The sequence below is a fragment of the Agelaius phoeniceus genome, chromosome 1 (genome assembly GCF_051311805.1).
Source record: "Agelaius phoeniceus isolate bAgePho1 chromosome 1, bAgePho1.hap1, whole genome shotgun sequence".
In the NCBI taxonomy this organism is placed as follows: Eukaryota; Metazoa; Chordata; class Aves; order Passeriformes; family Icteridae; genus Agelaius; species Agelaius phoeniceus.
The window spans coordinates 11,172,427-11,192,604 of NC_135265.1; the positions used below are offsets into that span (position 1 = coordinate 11,172,427).

Sequence of the window (20,178 nt, forward strand, 5' to 3'; positions counted from 1 at the left end):
CACTGCTAGCCTATCCCCATGGGGAAAATCAGTCCTCATACTCAGACTGAGCTTCTATTGTTTCAGCGTGTGCCTCTTGTCTGCCACCTTCCCTGTGCACACCTGGGTAAAGGTGTCAGCCCCACTGTGCTGCTGGCTTGCTTTGCTGGCTCTGCCATCCCACCTGCAGGCTGACCAGGTCTACATCTGTCAGCACCTCCACACAGCCCAGGTGCTCTGGGCCCTGAGACTCTGGGCAGGCACTGCTGAATCTGTGTCAGATGATTGGTGTCCTTCCTTTGGGGCACCCAAAACTGCACATAGCACTGTAGATGGGCTGTAATGAGTGCTGATTAGTGGTGGATGCTCACATCCCTTGGCAGACTCCTCATACTTCCCAGGATCCTGCTGACCTCCCTGCTGTTAGGCACACCACCGGCTAATGTCCTGGTTCCTGTCTGTCTACAAGCCCTGTCCCTTTTCAGCAGAGCTGCTCTACAGCCTGGATTTCTTTCATCTTGATGGAAAGGAGGAAGGTCATTCTTTCCTCCTTGGTGTGGGACTTGGCATTTGTCCTTGCTAAGTTTTCTGTCAAACTTCCTGCTGGTCCAGCCCTCCAGCCTGCTGGGATGACAGACCAGCCCTCAAGCATAGTGACTGGTCCTTCCCACATTTTGGTGTCTTCTGCAAAGCTTATAACCAAGCACTACATAACCTCTTCCAGACTGTTGATAGACAGGATCAGAGAAAAGACAGAATTCTGAGGTGAGGTATCCCACATATTACCATCCTCCAGGCAGTGTATGACCCATTAGCCATTTAAATGGTAACAAGGTGGATTTGGCTGAAGACAAGAACAGTAATTCCACTGTAATGATTCTACATGCTATAACATTTTAAAACATCATAAAGAAGGAGTAAGTGATAAGCATCTTACACTTTGGCACAAAGTTTGCTGTGCTGTTAACACTCATTGGTTCTCTAGTGAGTCAATGAAGACATTAATGATCAATAAATCACTTCTTTGAGATCTTTCAGCAGCAGCAAGGAAGACAGGAAAATGGCTGCATTAAGCAAAACGACTCCCTTTGAGTCTCTGGTCAGTGAATGATGCTAATAAGCCTGCACGTAAAGATTTGTACAAAATCATCAGGCTTCATAAAGCCCAGCTTTATGAGTCATATCTAATCGCTGCTGAAAGAGAATCAGCTGAAGTAAAGCAGCTCATGACCCAACACTTTAGACTACCTAACTCTCAAGTTTTTGTGTGCACTGTATTGTTCCTTCATCACCTAAACACTCAGAAAAAATGACATAAAGAAACAAATAGCTCAGTTGTCTGGAAGATAGATCTGTCCCACTGAAGGCCGTATAACAGCCCCCAAAAATCAACAGAATTCTGTTACCTTAAGTGTAGCTCCAGCTGTGAGTAGAGGAAGTGAACAAATGCCCTTCTTGCCACAATTTCTGCATGGCAGTCGTTGACCGCAAGCCCTTGGTCATTTATGTATTCCCCATTTATACATTTGGTACCCGATGACAGCACAATAACCTGAGCTTGCCTGATGTCCAAACCTGTAGGAAGAAAAACAAAAGTGCTGTGAAATTGCTGGGGGTGAGTATGATACCATGATTGTTAAAGTCCTCTCAGCACACACTTTGATGTGGCAGCCAGATAGCCCTAATGGGATGCTTGTTAAGATGATGATATGGCCTTTGGAATATGCAGGAATCTCACATCTCTGTGTTATTAGAATAAGAGGGTCTACATTTCAGTCTTGCTGCTAATTCCAAGATAAAAGCTCACCATGAAGTTTACTTGTTAAATCAATAACTACATCATAGCAGAGCATATGCTGTAGGGAGGTAATAAAGATCTCCTGCAGTGCTGATAAATGGCCAGGTTTTTATGAGCTGTTGAAGAATTTTCTGGTGGGAGCACATACTCCCTGTAATGTTAGGTTTCATTGCTGTTGCATTTTAAGTAGTAAAAAAATGGAAGTGATGCTTCTGGGGCCACTCTTTAAAAATCATGAAGAAAATACCCTGACAGATTTGACTTTTAGTTCCATTTCCTTTTAGCTTCTCCAGGAGCAACTACATCAGTGCTCTTTTCAGTCTGGTCTCTGGGATGGAGCATTTAATCATTTGTTCATCTGTTGCCTCTCTACATAATGGTGATGGCAATTGAAAGATGTCCCTTACATGATCCAGATAGACACTTTCTAGGAATAAATCCTAATTTATTTGGAGACAGTTGCAAAATGCTTAGAGACTTCAGCAGGACCTGGGTTTTACTCTAAAACATAGCTCATTCAGCCCTGTGGACAATTTCAAAGTAGAATTTAGAATTAACTGAGTCCAAAATGATCTCTTGAGAAACACATCTCTGGACTCATCTCACTGAATACCAAAGAACAAGGGAGCAGCTCTTGGGAAAAAGAACTTTTTGCCTGATAGGTGCTTCCTCTAGAAGGGACAAAGTAGCCTCTGAGTGTAGGGCTGTGTTTGACACAATGGCTGTGTGTGGGCAAACACCTGCACAGGGCAGCACAGCAGCTCAGAGTGCTGGTGTTGGTGTGGCTGTGCCCAGGTAGTGTCACCTGAGATGCCCTTGATGTCCTGCCTAACATCTGGCCGCAGTCTGGGAAGCCCAGGGGTTCTGCACACTCCCCATGCATCTCACACAGAAAAAAGAGGCACAGTGAAAACACACACCCATGTTTAGGTAACTGAATCAAGACCTCAAAATGTGACAAGTCAAATGAAGACAGGTCTGAGACTGCAAATACCCATAGGAGGAATGGAAACAATCTTCCTGTGGGCTATGGTAATGCTGAATCTATGGTATTACTTTAGCTTTAGGAAAGCTTTAGGAGTAGCTTTATAGAGTCAGCAAAAATATTTTTTTTTCCTCTTATGAGGTCTATTGAATAGCAGAAAAATTGAAAAACTGCAGAGATTTTATTGGCATGGCACGTTTGGGGCCATGTTCCCTTATAAAATCTATTGGTGTTAAATGACAAAAGAGTTGAATGGAGAAGGAAATAATATTTTAAACAAAGGATTGGTGCTGCCAATGATTTCCCAGTCAGTAAATGCCATTAACAACTTTCATAATCTCCACACAGCACTGGGACTAGTAGTGGATCATATGCTGTAGCACTGTAGCTATGCTTAATGAATATAATTGCAAATGATATCAAAATTATTTCATGCCTATATCGATATAAAAGCTACATCAGTAATCCAAAAAGTTTAGTAGTAATGTGGCATTGCAGCATTGTGGCATTTGTAGGAGAGGGGTAAATATTGTGAAAAATTCAGTTAATCCCATCTGAGCCCCTGGCTGTGAGAGTTTCATAGAGAAGTTGTTACAGGTACTAGTGACAAAGTACACATCACTGTATGCCTGTGCTGAGAGCTTAATCTCTATTTGGTACTGTAGATGTGGCCCTAAAAAAGTGTTTTAGAGTATTTATTAGGCAGAAAAAAAAAAGAGCTGGAAATCTTGAAAACCCAAGAAGTGAAGATGGAGACACATGGGAGAAATGGAGAGGAGAAAAAGCCTTTGTGTTTATTCCAAGTTTATTACTAGGTAAAAAGTAATAATGAGGTGGAAAAATTACTCATTCCCTACAAAGAAATGTGCTTATAGTCTGTACATTAAATCTGCTTTGCTTTAGGGTCACTGCTTTCATGAGAAAAATAATAGGTATCTTAGATTGTGACATGTCCATCTAGCTAACAGTGTCTTTCACATGGACTAACATCAAATACTTCATGGTCCACTGCCAGCCACTGAGGTGTTTGAGTCCCACTCAGCATCTCAAAAAGCAGTGTATATTTCCCTCAACAGTATGTAATATTTTCCTTGGTTGGAAGGCCCATGAAGAGAATCAGTTATTTTTCTGTTCTATTTTATTTGTTTACTACCATAGATAGTGCCTTACTTACCTCAGCACAGCAGGAGCACACCAGGAGGCAATTCCCTCCTACAGAAACCTGTGAGCCTCTCTGTCTGCCCCTGGGGACCTCTGCCAATGCTCCTTCTCAGGGCAGAGAGACCAACTGCTTCCTTCTCCTCACATTAGCAAACCCCTGGTGTGCCTCCTCCTCTCCCCCTTCACCTCATAGCCAAAGCACCAGGCTCTGAAAATACAGAGCAGACCCCCTGGGTAAGCCCTCCTGCTCTCTGGGATCTACACCTTCCTCACCCCCCAGTCAGCCCAGTGCACAGTGTGATGTCTTTTATTTCTTCAATCATTTTATCCACAAATAAACTTAACTCTTTTTCTCCTCTCAGATGAGGATAAGCTGATGAATTCACTCAGGATTTTCTGTAAGGTCTGGATTTATTCACAAATGAAACAGAAAGGTATCCAACACCTATCAGATGCAGCAATAATGTGAATCTCTCTGATGTTTGCTATCACAATGTCCACCTGCACAGCAATAGCCAGTGTGCTTGGGGTGTTCATCTTTGGGTGAATTAACTCCATATGTTGGCTTCCAGTGGTATGGGGCCCCAGTGGGTACCATGTGTGGACACAGCCTGGGGTGTTTGCCAGTCCTGGCAAGGTGCAGGTGTTTGCAGAACATCACTTAGATGCTGCCTGGGGCTGGGAGGCAATGGCTTCCAAGAATTTGCAGAACCACTCTGAGTGTTAAACATTAAAGATCTCCATGTATTTTCCATTTGCAGTGTCAGAAAATAATCCATGCTCCTCTATGTTCAGAAATCCCCAAGAGTTATGTCTCGCTGCTGTGGCACTTGGAAACCCAGGTGTACATGACTTATGCATTAGCTCTGAAATATTTACACCTCACTGGGGAGCCAAATGGAGAAAGTGATCTGTGACCAATGTAGCACTGTTCAATGCTGCCTGTGAGGGCACCCAGCATGATGAGAAATCCTTCCAACAACCTGACAGTTGTCCGCTGTGTTCAGGAGCATACATGCTAACAGATTGTCCCCTTGCATGCCTTGTTTGGTACACACACAGAGCTGGAGGTTTATCCCCTGTGGAATGTTTGATATTATTGCCAGTGAACATGGGAGGAATTTTTCTCTGAGAACAAGATGTGATGCTTAGCTGATGAAGGCAGATTTTAGCATTGACTAATCACACTGGCATTTTAGGCAGCATTTTCAGCTCTGGAGCCTAGATACTTGCTTCAGTGATTCAGAATTAATAGGCACTTCTGTACATTTGTCTATTTTGCATTAAAACCAGTAATTACTAACTCTTGTTATTTATGTTTACTTCCTATTTTATTTTGCTTGCAGAATACTTCAAGTTTCTCAAGCAATTTCTATTTATGAAAGTCGAGCTCCCTCATAAGCATTGATTAATTTAACCTCAGACATGCAGCAGATGCAGACTGTGCACATCCTCAAGCCATGCCTGGGAAAGCTGTGGCTTTGTGAGTGGCAGAATCCTACATGAACAGTAACTGGCACCACCAGCCTTATGGCACCTACCCTGCTCAGGATTATACAAAGATTGCTCCCCACAAGACTCATGTTCTTACTGAGGAGAGTCAATCTCAGGTGAAAGATCCAGGGATGTAATTGCATCCAGGTTATTTGACAAACAAGGAGAAATGGGCTACATTATTATGACCTTAACTCCTGACCCACTGATTGTCAGAATTCATGAGGCATTTCCTACCCTCGTTGCCTTGTGCAAAGTAATGTTTGAAGAGACATTAGGTTAAAAGTAACTAGTGAACAATTTATAACAGGCACCTGCATTAGGTTTCTATTATTTGCCTAAAGACTTCTAATAGTTTTCAATTTGAAAAGGAAATGGAGCAGGGGAAAGGAAATTGGGAAGCTGTGTCAGCATAGTGGCTGGGTCCTGGCTCATACCCTGTTGTTGAGGACAGCTGAGAGAGCAGGGAGGGAATTCACTACATTTTATCTTGACCAATTCTGTCAATTAATTACTTGCATTATAAAACAAAAATGTCCACATAAATAGCACATTGCCTTTGACCACATATCCAGTCTATGATTCAGTGAGGTAACAATCCTTTCTGGAGCTCTGCTGGAAGCCTGAGCCCACCCTGGGTCTAGAGGCAGGAACTCCTCTCACAGCCAGGCAGGGGGAACCTCAAACCCCCGATGTTCATTTTTTGTCTGTCAGTGATTGTGCAGATTTTCATGTCACAGCTGAGCTGTTGAAAAGAAACTGGGTTTTATTATGAGCCATTTCCAGTTTGCTGACACCAGCAGGGAGATTCATTTCAGCTGTTCTGGATAACTAGAGTTTAGATGTCCATAGCTGAGCTAATTGCTGTAGACTCTGTAGTCAAAGGAGAGGAATTTCCTAGGAGGTGATTCATCTGGCCTAGTTTAGATATTTGCTTTTTGATGGTCTACATTACATCTCAGTATTGCCAGCTTCTCTTCATGAACTCTGGAGATCTATAGACAGCCAGAAGAACAAAGCTTTCTACACTGTGGAGAGATGCTCTCAGTGAGATTTCTCTTCCAAGCAGCAAAATACAGATCAAAACTCCCCAAATCATAAGAGGGCAAGCAGAACAAATCTTTCCTTTACATTATTTTCCCTTATGTTTAAACTTCATGAGATTTTTTCTCCCACAACAATTAAGGATAATTATATCAATGTTAGTATATTCAAGGATGCTCATTTTGCCTTGAGCTGAACTATTACACAGAAAGAAAACAGGGCTGTCTTCCCTATGTGACCTCCCAAAACAGCAGGCCTGCAGCAACAGAGCTTGTAACAGAAATGGTTCAGAAAAATGTTGACAGAAGAGAGAGTCAGCAAACAAAAATATGAAGGTTTGCTCAGCAGACAAGCTGGATGTGGAGAACTGGCTGACATCTTATGGACTGTGGTTGTGAACTGGGTGTTTAAGTCAGTTGTGGCCATAAACACAAAATGCCAACACCCATCTGCTTGGAGACACAGCTCTACCAATAAAACAAGTGAGTTTTGGCTAGTCTAGTCAATGCTTCCACTGATTTTAAAAGAGTTACTCTTCTAGTGGGCTATGATAATTAGGACCTTCCATAAGAATGAGTTTGTAGCCTTGCATATTTTTGTGTTGGAAAAGGAAAATCAAAATCCTGAGGAAATCACAGGAGGTGTAGACTGGTACCTGCAATCGGAAATCACACAGGCTGTGCATCAGAGAGCTGAGAAATTCAGTGAGCCCAACTCACACAGAACAGGATGGAGTTTACAACTGCTAATGCCAGGATACAACTGGGATCACACTTTGGTTTCTCAGCAGCTGGCACGACACGTAGAGAAGCACCAGTCAGTATGCAAGTGACTATTGCACTGCATGTTTTAGACCCTGCTAGTGGTAGTGAAATCCATCTTCTTTTTCAGCTTGACACCGTGAAGACAGCTCACTGCTCGAAATATATTCATTTTAAATTAGAAAAAAAAAATCAGAAAAATCAGGTTTGATTAATTAAGAAAACCCACACTTCTTTTATTGGGTGCGTGACAACTTACACAAAATGCAATGCAGTAAAAAGGAAAGCCAGAAATAATGATAGTGTAACATCAGCCCTCCTGAATAATTCATGGGATACAATTTCATGTTATTTTAAATGGTGCTGCTTCTCTCTCTGATAAGCAATAATTTTATGCTCTTTCTTTACCTTTTTTAGCAAATCAGTCAAAGGGATTGTCTATTGTTATCTGAAAAAAGTGTATTTGGAATAATTTTCAAGGCAGCTTAATTGAGCTCTGATCACAGAGGAGGGTGGTTTTTTTTTTTAATACCCTCTACTCACAGCTGAATAAGTTCAGGTTTCCATTTCAGGTTTGTTTAGGAAAGGGAAATTTCTTGATGTTACATAGCACTGACAAGTCCTGCATTATTTTCTCTTATCTTCTTCCCTGGCAGCCCTATCACATTCTTAGAATGGCTTTAATTTTGTAATAAGAGATAGTCAAGACATGAAAGGGCAGTGATGCTGGAAAAGCTGTCTGCAGGGATGTGCTGTGGGCACAGTCCTGCACCCACCCCACTGTCCCAAGGCAGATCCCTGAACCACAGAGCTCTGCTGTCCCCAGTTCTGCATGGGGAACAAAACCAAACTCATGACTAAAAAAAAATTTAAAAATGTATAGCCATAAGAGAAGAACTGTGTACAGCAGGGAGGATTAACAGTATGCATATATCAATGGACAGGATGCATTTATCTACCAGCCATAAAGACTGCTGCAGCTCATTTTTTTCTCTCCATTTTCTATTGTAGCTGTGGTAGTGATTGTGATAATTCCAGTGACAAAAAGGAACCTGTGACTTCAGTGAGCACTCTGGCTGTAACCCACACAGGATATCCCAAAGAACTGTAGCTCACACTGGATGTCCCAAAGAACACCCCTGAGGTGGATGGGAGCAGCTGATGTGAAGCAGCTGACTAAAATATGGGAAGAAAGAAGCATGTTGAGGGCTTAGGAAATGGAATAGCAGAAGTCTGAACAAAAGGCTGATACACAGCTGGCAAATAATAGGAACAAAGAAGTGGCTAGCAGTGAGGTTACAGATATTTAGGGGTATAAAGGGAACAGTCTTTGAAACACTGGAGTTACACAGGGATTTCCTTTCCTTACATCAAAATGTGGGTTATGTGTAACTGAATATATTGTATTTCTGTGGAAAGAAAGGGTGTAGAGGGGGCCTCTGTGAGCCTCATATTTTCTTCCCTTATTAATGTGTTAAGTAGTCCTCCCTCTGACTGTGCTGCCTAGGGAAAGCTATTCTTTGCAGAACTCTTCATCTTCATCAGTGAAGGAGCAGGGACAGAGTCACAGTCCTCTCTGCCCCGATCTCTGCCCCCTCTGGGCTGGAAGCAAGAGCCAGGGTATGGTCTGACAGTGGCCATGGCTCTCCTTTCACAGTCAGCCACAGTAAATTTTGCCCAAACCCACGGGGGTGGGGAGGGGTGGGGAGTGCACTTGTAAATAAGTTCCAAATTCGGTTCCTCTGAAACAAAAATCCCTTTCTGACACAAGCTCATTTCGTGCTGTTTGATCACACCGTGGGATGCCTGAGAAAGGATTTTTGTGCTAATCCATTTTGCTAGAAATTTTGTGCAGGCCTTTCCTTTAAAACTCATTCAAAAGGTGGATTTCCAGTGTGGAAAAGAATGGTGAGGAGGTTGCCCGAGTGGAAGGGAATCAGAAAACAAAGGCAAGGCTGCTGGGGGCTGCAGAGAAGAGTGACCCAGCAGGAGAGAGTACAAAAATTGAATATGCAAACTATGAACATTGATGTGCTTGTTTCTGAGTAACTGAAAGGTACAAACCCCAAGGAGAGAAGTGGGCACTAAATTTAGAGCAGCAGAACTGAGGTCCTGAGATGACATCAAAGAAAATAAAAGTCAGGCTGAATAACTGGTGAAAATTATTAACAATGAGATCCATTAGGCTAGAATGGTCTCCCAAGGTACTGTTGAAAGCCCCATTGTTAATTGATTAATTTCAATCTAGACTGGAAAGAGCACTTGGGAACAATCTTATGCTTGCAGGGAAATGGACTGGATGACTTAGTGGTCTCTCCCAGTTCTAATTTCTATGGTCCATTTCTTCCCTCCCCTCAGTGGACCAAAAGGATGAAATCCCATCAGCTTTGCTTCTGAGGAGTGTGGAAGGAGACAGTGCTGTGTTTGTGAGCACCAGTGCCCTTTACCTTCCCTTCCTTTCCTCAACATGGGCTTTGGAAATCCTGAGAGGGATTCACCCCTTCACCTCCTTTGAGGATTTAAAAAAAAAAAATCTACATTTGTAGTGGCAGTATCAAGGTTTTTTTGAGGGTTTTTTCCTTTCATGTGACTTTGAATACTCTCCTCAAGAAGAGAGCTTGCACATAATTCTTAATTTTAAAGCAGGACTGAATTGCACTTTCCTGCCATTTCCTGACTGCAGATATCTGTGTTTCTCTAATAAATGTTGCGCCACTGATATTGGAGCATTAAGTAAATTGACAGTTTTAGATGTAGTAAGATTCTAAATTACAGTGAGAAAGAATGAAATCCTGACTATGAATTTCGGCACTTAAGCACAGGAGGAACTTAATTTTATGTGGGGTTGTTTTAAAAATTGTATTTCTTTTAAAATTCTTTGGTGTGCTTGCATCTAAAAACATCTTCCTATGTGTTTTACTAGGTTGGTAAAGCGAAAGCAATGGTTTCCAAGCCTTTATTCACCAAAGAAATTTCTTTTTTTAGGGTGAGATGCACTCCTGGTATTGACATTGGGACAGCTTCCAGTTTGCCTTATCACAGAGCAGAATGAAAGTCTGACCTTGCCAACTCCTTGCTTGACACACTTAGGAAACAGAAGTGCCTATTTTTAATTTCCATGTTTTATGCTAATTATTACACCCATCCTTGTGCCCAATGCAATTACATGTGACACAGAGCCAAGGCCTTGTCTGCATCCAGGTTTTGAGAGGTGTTTCAATCAGAAAAGTACTTTGAACAGCAGGAATGGAAAACTAAATCCAGAGTCAGTAAATGTTCAGAGAGGTAAAAAGGCTCAGTGTCTGAGAAGAGATGGGAACCAGAGCAACCTGTGGGCACAGTGGGGAGCTGAAGCTGCCCAGAGGTCAGCAGTGCCATGTGCTGGAGACACCCACAGCTGCTTCAGCTGCTGAGAAATGAGGGACTCAGCTCCCTTCCCATTTTCCTGTGGAAGTGCCTAAAACTGCTGATATGAGAGGGGTGTTTTGTCCTGTTCCTTCTGAACCTGTGCCACCAAACAGCTAAGAGGATGGAATTAGGTTAGACAATAACAGCAATGAGAGGCTGTGTGTGTGCATGTTGGGGTGCTCATCTCCAAAAGTGAAGCTCTGGTTCTGTACTTACTCCCAGCTGGTGCCTGCATTTCTCCCTGGTTTTTTTTTTTTTTTTTTTTTTTTAATGTAAAACGTATAACAACCTGGCCTGGAGAGTTGTCCCTAAGCTGGTTTTTCTCCTGCTCTATGCAAGGCTGCAGGATTGTGTCCCATTTCATATTTTCCATTTCTAAGTAATCTGTCTTCAACTACTTTCTGTTCATTAGCCCTTGTTTGACAGAAATGATGAAGAAACACTCAGAGTTGTTCTTGTAGCGGGACTCCTCACGATGCCCAAACCCACATTTTAATAGAAGTGAGGGCTCTGGTGGGGCCAGAGTTTTAGCTACAAAACCTCAAATGTCCTTTGAGCTGGAACTTGGAAACCTAAGTCTCTTGAGCTGCAGGAATATGAGATTATGCCCATTATAGGTGTACATTACAAAATCCAGGGATAGAGTTGCAGCTGTAGAAAAGGGATAGTTTTATGGGCTTCAAAACTATTTAGAGAGAATCTGAACATTAATGGTTTAGAGTTTATAAGCAGAGAAAACCAGATTTTTGAGAAAGAGTGACATATATGGTTCCTAACTACATATCTATTTACCTAGTTTAAATTATTTTGAGAAAAACTGTCATCTACTGGTGAAGTGTCAACCTTGGCATGTGTAAGAAGTCAATAATGTCTACAAGAATGTCAAATGAGTTTGTGCCATGTCCTTGAGAACATCAGACAACAGTAGGTGAAGAGACCTTCTGAGATCTACAAAGGGATGTCAGCAGTTTGTGCACTCAATTTTGATTTCAGAAGTTTCAATTCTCATGGAAACCCTGAATCCCACTGGGACCAGGTTTTAGCATCCATCCAACTATGCAAATGGGATCTGGGAGCCCAAATTCCTCCTGTGCCTCTCTTCCTGAAGGAATCTGCTCTGGACACTAACCTGTAAATCGTTCACATTTTCTCTAACTGGTTTGGCTACTCGAGTGCAGCATGGGATGGAGCAGATTGGTACTCTACACATGGCCTGGCTGTTCTACTGCATTCTACTGCTTTGCAAATTTCCTACTCATACTGAGGATTAGAAATCAATTGGACAGTAGTATTTCTCATTGTACTTAAAAGCCAGGCTTTGTGAATCTTAATGTGTCTGGAAAGATCCATGGAGACATATTGTCAACTTTACTTTTTTCTGTTATTCCACTTAGCAATGATTAAGATCCATTCCATGAGATACAGATGATAATTTCCCATCTTTTATCACAGCATGAAATTTCTATTTAGGGCTCTTTTGTCCAGTTCATCTTTATTTCACACAAGATAACTGAGAAGACCTCCTAATTTGCTTTTAACATCAAAATGATTGTCAGCCTTAAAAAAATATATATAGCAAAGAGAAAATTGAAGCGAAGAATCAACTCATAATCTTTTTCTATGAATGTTACAGTGCCGTGAAAAGGACTGAACTTTCTTAATGCTTCATTTTTAACAGAAAGCATGACAAAAAGTTCCTATCAGTATTTAAGCTGCTAAGATTTGTCAAACACAAATGGGAAAATTGTGTTTAAATAGCAGTTTCATTTTGTCCCTAATGATTATGGCAGGGGTTTTTTTTTTGCAAAGAGGACCTCAGCAATAATAGATCATCTCTTTACTGAGTGACAGGAATTCTTTACTTTGCCTGGTGATTTCAGGTAGAGCAAAAGCCAAACTGTCTCTTTGATGCCAATAAACAGTGTGAATGCCACCAGTCTTTGGATCACAGCAGTCAGTGTGAGGCTCCCACCCTGCTCTGCCCTGCCCTGGGACTTCCTCCCTCCCAGCTCTGGGGGACAGGCAGCACTGCCACACTGTCCCCCCAGTGCTCTGTGTGCTGCCCTGCCTGGTGACCCATGGTGGGGCCACAGGGGCTCCTCCTGTCACCCCACAGTCTGTGACTCTGGGCATCAGGCCCAGAGGTATGTGAGAGTGCTCTGGTTTTGCATTTGTTGCCTCGTGTTAGAAAATAATAGCTTGCTTGCCCTTCATTTTTTCAAATGTATCAGCTGACATAACAACAATATTGAAAACTGCTTGTCTCTAAAAACTTTTCAATAGTAAGATACAGCAGAGCAGTGAGTCAAAATAAGATGTCCAAATTGCACCTGAGAGACAGAAGGATGGGGAGCTGGTGGGTCATCTTTCCCTGACAACCAGAAACATCAAGAAACAGCTGCTGTTGAAATGAAATATTGGTTGATCCTGGCCAAGAGCCAAACACCCACACAGCCTCTTGCTCATTCCACTCTCCTGTGGGACTGGGAAGAAACAGAAGGAAGGCAAGACTAATGCATTGATATAATGATAGTTCATGGTTGCTTGGCAAGACAAATGCCATAAAACCATTTATCTCCCCCTTCCCCTCTCCCCAGTTTTTTACTGCTGAGCACAGTGTCCTATGGCAAGAAATACTCCCTCCATCAGCTGAGGACACCTGTCCTGGCTTTGCCCCCTCTCAGCCTCTTGCTCATCTCCAGTTTACTTGTTGGGGATAGGAGAGAGAGATAGTCTTGGCAATTTGCAAGCACATACCCAAAATGTCGTGTTATCAATTGTGTTTTAGCCACTAATGCCAAACATGATGAGGGAAGTTAACTTGCATCATATAATGCAAGTTCTGAGCTGATGGCTTGTGTCTGACATGGTGTGGTCCAGAATGTCTTTTCCACAGGTGAGATGATGTTCTTAATTTACCATGTGTGACTTCATCATATCTTCAGAGAAATCAGCAGATCTGCTGTGGAGAGTCAATGTGCAGTAAAGCATAGGTCTTCATATAAATATTATGCTTCAGTAATAAGTATACTTATTGTTCTACTTGAAGATAGTCTTGGATTATAGCTTGCTGTATGAGGAAGATTTGAATGCACCCACTTGTTAAACAATTTTTCTTAGAATTGATCAAACAATTTTTGAGAGAACAATCTCCTCTGAGTGTGTTTCAACAAAATTAGAATATGTTAGAGGACTGGCAGATTTCAAATACATTATGAAATTATACATTATAACTATTAAATAATTGATTTAAACTCTTCAATCTTTTGAAACGTTTAGTTCAAGATCAGTTATGTGAGTTTTTTTAGTTATTATTATATTCAATTATTGCATTACAACAGATAAGATCACATCAGCTGTTATCTAGTGTGGTAAATTGCTCCTGCCTAGGCCAATACTTTTAAGATTATCTTGATGTCTGCTAAACAACTAAACTTACTTTTACAAAAAAGCATGGAGATTTTAATTGTCATCACAATTCAGAGCAAAGCATTTCTAAATGCTTTGGACTGCCTGTTTCACTGACTAGCAATTTATTACTGTAGAACATTCTCAGTCCATCAATAACATAATTTTCCACATTTTTTTTCTTTCTTACACATTGGAATTTGCCCCGGGTGCTACAGCATAAGTCAATTACAGTGGCCAAACCTAATTCTCTTTGGTTTCCTTGGGAAATTGAAATGACAGAAAAAATGTCAGAGTTCAGAAAAAGAAAACCAATCTAGCACACTTCTTTTTTTGTCTGTAGAGATCTTGCATTATCTTAACAGCAGTTATCACAGAATCCCATTGTGCTTTTTACCAGCTTTGCCTGGAAACTGTACAAGCACAGATAAATCTGCTTCTAGTCAGGATGACAGTAAATTGAAATGAAGGTAAAAACAAATCAGTTTTTGTCACTTATAGTACGGAATGCAACAAGACATTTCCAGATTTGTTTTTGTTGATGTCATTAGTAAATTGTTTACAGAGATCTAAGACAGCTTCTGCCAATTTTTTTGTTAAAAACACAGGGAATTGGTACTCATTTGAGTGCTTGATGTGGAAAACCTGCCTATGCCATCTTTGAAAAGTGTGTGCTGAGGTCCTTGCTACTTCTGGGAATGATGGTGAAGAAGAGACCACAAATCTACAACCTTAGTACAGAAAATAATGACACAAATGACAGATGATTCATCTTGCCTTGGTTGGCTGAGATTCTTGTGCTGGAAAGAACTCAAACCTTCCTGGAGAATATACTAAGACAAGGCTGTTGCTAGATTTGCATCTTCTGTGAATCACCTTATATCTGCAAGTTTCTTTTCTGGGTTCCACAAAACCAGTGAGATATTGACAAATTGGATGGCTGACAGATTGAAGAAATTCATGAGAGGGAATTCAGAATTAAAAAAGAAGCCTAGAGGGAAATAGTTTGTGAACATAAGTAAAATTACACTTTGTCCTAATGCTGACTAAGATGAAATATGAAACACAAATTTGTAAAATCTCACTAAGGACATGGGACCCACCAAAAGAAACAAACAGCATTAAGGACACTTTTAGCCCTTCCCTAAAGAAGAGACACAGACAGCCCCCAACATCCCAGAAAGGCTAAGAAAGTTTGGCAGTGCCCTTTTCTTCCCCTAGCACTGCATGCACTCAGCAGCCATAACTTTGGGAATTATGACTCCTTCCAGTCACAGTTCTTCTCATATATTGTGAGTCTTTAATGTGCTTCTTTGGACATGTAGAAATAAGGCTGCAGTGGCTCAACCATGCTTTATAAAGCTGGTCTATATAAGAATGTAGGAGTAGGTCTTTATAAAGCTGGTCTATAAAGAATGTAGGAGTAGCTCCTTGTCAAAGAAGAATGGGATGAAATTCCTACAGGCATTTCTTACAATTCTTACAGTAAGTGCAAGCTCCCCTGTGCTCTCCCCCTACATGTGGTTAAAGCAACAGTTCTTGGCTCCTGTAGCTTAGTTTCTTATAAAAAGTATATATAAACATTCTCCCTTGTGCTTCTGCTTGGAAAGAGCTTATCTAAATAAACTATAGCACTTTGTTTAAATCTGATGAGAGCCACAGTCAAGAAATCTGACAATGACAAGGCAGTTGGTATGCTGTATCTAGAGTGCATCTTTCACATCCCAAAATCAATCACACTTCCTTTTTATTTTCCTTCATACTGAATATGGTTACTTATTCTCTTCACATCAGAAAGGAGATGCTCAGCACAGAAATCTTATCTGCATTTAGGCTCTGTGGCTGGAAAAGATCCATCAGAAAATCCTGTTTCCATACTGCTGTCTTGCAATATTCACAAGTGTCCCTACTGAACCTAGCTAATGTAATTGTTGAAAGGAAGGAGTGAGACAAGCCTGGATGAATTATATATGCCTTTCCCCTCCAAGCTTATCTTCTCATTTCTCTACTGGGCCCACTGCTCCATGTGTCAGAGAGAGAATGAAGTTTATGGAAGCATCTCCACTGCTGATGTCCTCATAAATACTGAGGTGCCCCACCTGAGGGGTGCTTGCAGAGAAGGACCATCCATGCAACTGCTTCATCAAACACTGAAAATTCCCACACAGTATGTGTCAATCAATCAAGTCTTAACAGGAGTGAATACCAAATTTTGGCCCTGCTGCTGGTAAGTATTTCCCATGGCTAGAGAAGAGCAGAACTAAAATTACACATACTCTGGGTTTGGATTTTTGACTGGAAAGCACATTTGTTTCTGTTGCCAGTCTAAAACAAAGTTTATGTTGTATAACAAGAACTTGGTGTATTCAGACCTAAGAAAGTAATTAATAAATAATACTACTTTTATTGATAACTCTCTCCCCCATCTGTAAGGAAATGAAAAATCAGAAAGGGCTGCATTTTGTCCTGTAAACAAAGAAATGTAGCAACATATTTATGAATAAATCTTCAACTCTGTTGCCAATATTTTTTGTGCGAACTTACTTGAGGTGTAAATATTTAATGCTTCTTTTCACTGCATTACTATTCATTTTTCTGTGTGGGAGTAAAGTCATCCTTCAGTATTGTGAACCAGGTAAATAATGTATTACTTAGTCATGAAAAATGTCAGAGGAAAATAAATGAGAGAATATCTTACCTTTGGTCATCACAATGCCTGCAAGAGTTTTGTGGCGTGCATGCATGGAAGTGAAATTGTCTGTCAGCTCCTGGAACTTCTGTGCAACCATTTGGTATACAGAGTCAGCAAAATCCTGAAAGAGACAGTCAGAAAGAATTGTTTCACTTCTTTGACTGAGGAACCTGGGCATTTTTGCAGATTAGTCACCCGATGTCAGCTGCTGAGAGGTACAGTTTAGAATTAAACACCACCTATTTGAGCAAAGACAAAATGAGTATCCCTCCTTCAACTTCCTACATCATCCTCAGAAATGGCAAAATTAACTGCATGAAAGCCAAGAGACCCATATTGACTAGGACCAGGGGTAAAGGGAGAAGATTTAGAGAATGAACCTTTTCCTAGTCTCTTAAGACATTGGTCCAGCACCAGTTCACAGGAATTTAAAGCACTTTATTATAGTAAGCTAAGGAGGTGGACCTGTGTCCTACAGAACCACGTATTTCTGTGAGCCCACAGAAAATTTCCATTAGCCCACTGAAGACTGAGAACTGAGTTGAGGCCTGGTTTATCAGTAAAAACCACCTATTTCTGCATTCAAAATGAGTTTTTAATGACTCACAGCTATTAAGGCAAAGCAATAAGCTCAGGAATCTGCCAGAGGAGCACCATGATCTGTCCTGCGTCTGTCTTGGAAGGATGATGGGGAATCTGCTTGCATATCCTGCCAAAGATGTTGCTTGCAGTTCATGGGTGTGCAGTGGCCTGGGAGGGACTGGTCTGCCATGTCTCTTTCTGAGCATGGCATCTTTTTTGAAAGGTCAAATTTTCCCATAGGCTGGGCACTGGAGAGTGTGTGGTCTGAACCCTCAGGTATGAATGAGTCCAATCACCAGGGAGAGCCTTGGGAACCTGGTTACTAAAACAGAGCAGATTAAAAGGGTCTAAAAAGTGAATTCTGCAGACTCTGCATGAATGAGCATGAACATAAACCAGCTCTGGTGCTCCTGAGAACACCATGACTTGGAATGATTCCCTGCTGGAATGTTTGATATCTTTTCATTTACTTAATCTCTGAATTTTGTTTTGCACTGAGCCTCTCAAGCATACGTTAGAGATAAGTCAGTGGAACACTCCTTGTGAGCATGAGTTGTTCTTAAAGTGCTTTGCAAGTCTGAACATAAAAAAGTAACATCCAAAGGATTTTTTTAAAGATATATGACTTCTTGTAGGGAACCAAGTTAAAACTACAAATCCTTCTGGAAGCAGTTCCTGGGAGCTGGAATTTACTTTGGGGTGCTGACAGAGACCTCCTGGCACCCTGAAATCTGGTTAGCCCCAAGTGATTGTGCCTTTGTTAGGAAAAGGGGCTCAAGGAAGAAACAATCCCATTTTTTTCTTCTGGTGTAGTGATATGCTACCTGGGGGTGATCCTGGTAAAACAGGCCCCCTTTAATCCACTTGGTTTCATTAAGTGTGCTCATGACACACATGGAGGAGACCCTGAGTCTGACACACAACTTCCCTCACCCTGAAATATCAACAGCTACGTGGAAATAAGGAAATGTGTATTTAGGAAGATCACATTCATTCTTTTCCTCCCCAAACACAACCAAAAAGGTTGGTGTTAAACAGTGTTTTAAACTGGGAGAACACACAGCTACTTCTCAGAGGAAAGCAGGTTCTAACTCACAAATATGAGTAATGCTACTGCCATTAAGTGCCTCTGCAGGCTGTACACCATATGTTTCTACAGTTTGTTGTGGGAATTCAACTTAATTTTAAAACATTATTATGGTAAGTATAAAAAAAATCTAATTAAATAAAACATAACAACACTTAAGCAAACCCCTTTTCATAAAACCTGGAATATTTTTTCTGTGTACAATCCTCATAAGTTATTGCAATTTGCTCAAATACATAGAGGATAGGATTTCTTTGACACAATAATTTTTCTTTGTTTCTCTAAACCTAGCTTTCCAAGGTACTGTTCTGGGAACAAACCATTTGCCCAAAACACAGTTTAATATAACACGAATAAAATATGCTGTCTTGTTGCAGAAGAAGAAAAGAGGCATATAAAGCCTTTCTGGGAGATGCATGCAAAACTCCACACTAGAATTAGACGAAAACTAAGAAAAATTATCAAGAACAGTTTGACAGTTCCTAAATGGAATTTCACTTTCACTGCATTTATACCTCTTCTAATCTAATTGTCCACAATTACCATGTGAGCGAGGTACTGCTCATACAGTGCTTCTGAAGGATGAATTTTGGGTCAATTCTCATTTGCCAAGCATCAAGGCACCCTTGTGATATAAACGCAATTACGGCCACTTTACAGATGAATGAGTGAAAGCACTAAAAGGGTGAGGGACTGGTCCAGGGGAATAGCACAGAGCTGGGCACAGCCAGGTGTTCTGATTTCCTGATGCTCTGGTTAAGTGCTCAGTGCTGGAACACTGCCTGTCTTTCATAATACGAAAGTTTGTTTCTCAACTTGTTTTCCCTGCTGAAGAGTGACTTCATCCATAATGAAAAACTAAAGTGTATTTGCAGAACTGATATAACTGGGCCCCATATGGTGGACTGAAAATCTGATCAGCTTTATTTAGACTAGAAAGATGGGGTGGGGGGAGGGGGGATGGGGGGGGAAGAGTATCTCAATAAAAATATCTGCACCATCATTTAAAAAAGAATCAAATCATAAATGTCATCTGCTGCAGTGCTGCAGTCCAATCCATGTCTGCATTTCTACTGTACCGTCCAAATCTGCATCCCAGGGCATTTTGCGCTCATTAAGAGTTAATTAGCTCAGAGGCACATACAATTCCTAAAAGAATAATTTTAAAAATGCTAAACAGAACAAATAACTTTTAACTTTGGATTTAGAAATTCCCCATAGTCAGAGCTTTCTTTACTTCATTTGGCAGTGGGTTCCAAAGCCAGAGAGCAAAGAGACTCACTAAAGGCGAAATAACGACATGACTTCAGATAACATATAAGGGTGATAAGAAATTCAGCATTTGCTGATCTCAGGGAGTGACCTGGGACATTAAAGAACAGCAAATCCATTAAATATGAAGCCTCTTAGCTAAAATAAGTCAGGCGAACATTTTTTTGTCTTGATTCCATTGCCTAAAAGGATGCCAGTGAAACTCATGGAAGCAAAGGAATAACCAAGATGAATACATGTGGAATGCTGGAAAAACAACCAGGAAGAGTGTTTAATCTGAGAGAGGTCATTTCCAGGACATCATATTGCCCTAAATTTCCAAATGGATATTCCAAAGTAAAATGGAAAGGAAGAAAAGAAGCAGTTTATTTTTTTCAGATGGAGAAAAATAAGGAAGAAGTGCATGGCTCAGCCCCACAAGAGATTTAATACTCTGAAGATTGCTCCTCCTTGTGCAGCATTAATTTCAGACCTTTGAGTACTCTGGTCCTGTAAGTTGGCCCAGTG

At 41.0% G+C, this 20,178-nt stretch overlaps 1 protein-coding gene across 1 annotated transcript in view; it reads right to left on the reverse strand.

Annotated features, from left to right (window-relative positions):
* The window catches only part of ADARB2 (adenosine deaminase RNA specific B2 (inactive)), a 306,178-nt gene that overhangs the window by 42,296 nt on the left and 243,704 nt on the right, over positions 1-20,178 (reverse strand). Inside the window, exons 4-5 of the mRNA XM_054642603.2 lie at positions 16,737-16,851; positions 1,386-1,554 (exon numbers count right to left, since the gene is read on the reverse strand). Of these exons, the coding sequence (XP_054498578.1) occupies positions 1,386-1,554; positions 16,737-16,851 (284 nt within the window). The remainder of the gene's footprint in view (positions 1-1,385; positions 1,555-16,736; positions 16,852-20,178) is intronic.